We start from the raw sequence: 557 nt of genomic DNA, 5'->3' as shown, positions 1-557 counted from the left end.
CAAGCTGCTGCTGCAGCAGCAACAAAGATGAGGATAGACGTGCATCTATATCAGCTGCTGCTGCTGCTGCAAGAGCCTTTCTGCTGCTCGCCGCAGCTGCTGTATGTAGCAGCAGATTTCTGCTGCCCATCGAGGACAGGTTGCTGCCTGCTGCAGCAGCAGCAGCAGCGCCTCTCTGATGCTTTTAGGTTTCTCTGTTGCTGCTGTTGCTGCTGCTGCTGCTGCTGCTTCTACAGACTCTGCAGCAGCAGCAGCAGCAGGAGCAGCAGCAGCAGCAGCAGCAGCAGCAGAGAGAGTAGACAGCTCCCCATCGACGCCCCCTGTCTCTTCCTTTGCTGCAGCAGCAACACCAGGGGCTGCTGCTGCATCCCCTTTCTCAGCAGCATCATCATCAGCAGCAGCAGCTGCTGCTGCTTCTGTTGCTGTTGCTGCTGCTGCTGCTGTATCAGCAGCATCAGCAGCAGCAGCAGCAGCAGCAGCAGCAGATGCTGATAAATTCCCTGGAGGGCTGTGTGTACTTTTTTCTTCTGCTGCTGATTCATGGCCGCCCCTCTCCT

General features: G+C 56.9%; 1 protein-coding gene across 1 annotated transcript in view; it reads right to left on the bottom strand.

Moving 5' to 3' along the window:
• Positions 1-45: 45 nt before the first annotated feature.
• EMH_0082850 (uncharacterized protein) overlaps positions 46-557 on the bottom strand; it is a gene marked incomplete at both ends in the record, with an annotated part of 1,831 nt that continues 1,319 nt past the window's right edge. The window contains one exon of the mRNA XM_013500579.1: positions 46-557. Within this exon, the coding sequence (XP_013356033.1) occupies positions 46-557 (512 nt within the window).

Source organism: Eimeria mitis, genomic scaffold (genome assembly GCF_000499745.2).
Source record: "Eimeria mitis Houghton genomic scaffold, Emh_scaff5567, whole genome shotgun sequence".
Lineage (NCBI taxonomy): Eukaryota > Apicomplexa > Conoidasida > Eucoccidiorida > Eimeriidae > Eimeria > Eimeria mitis.
This window is presented reverse-complemented; position numbering and strand designations above follow the sequence as displayed.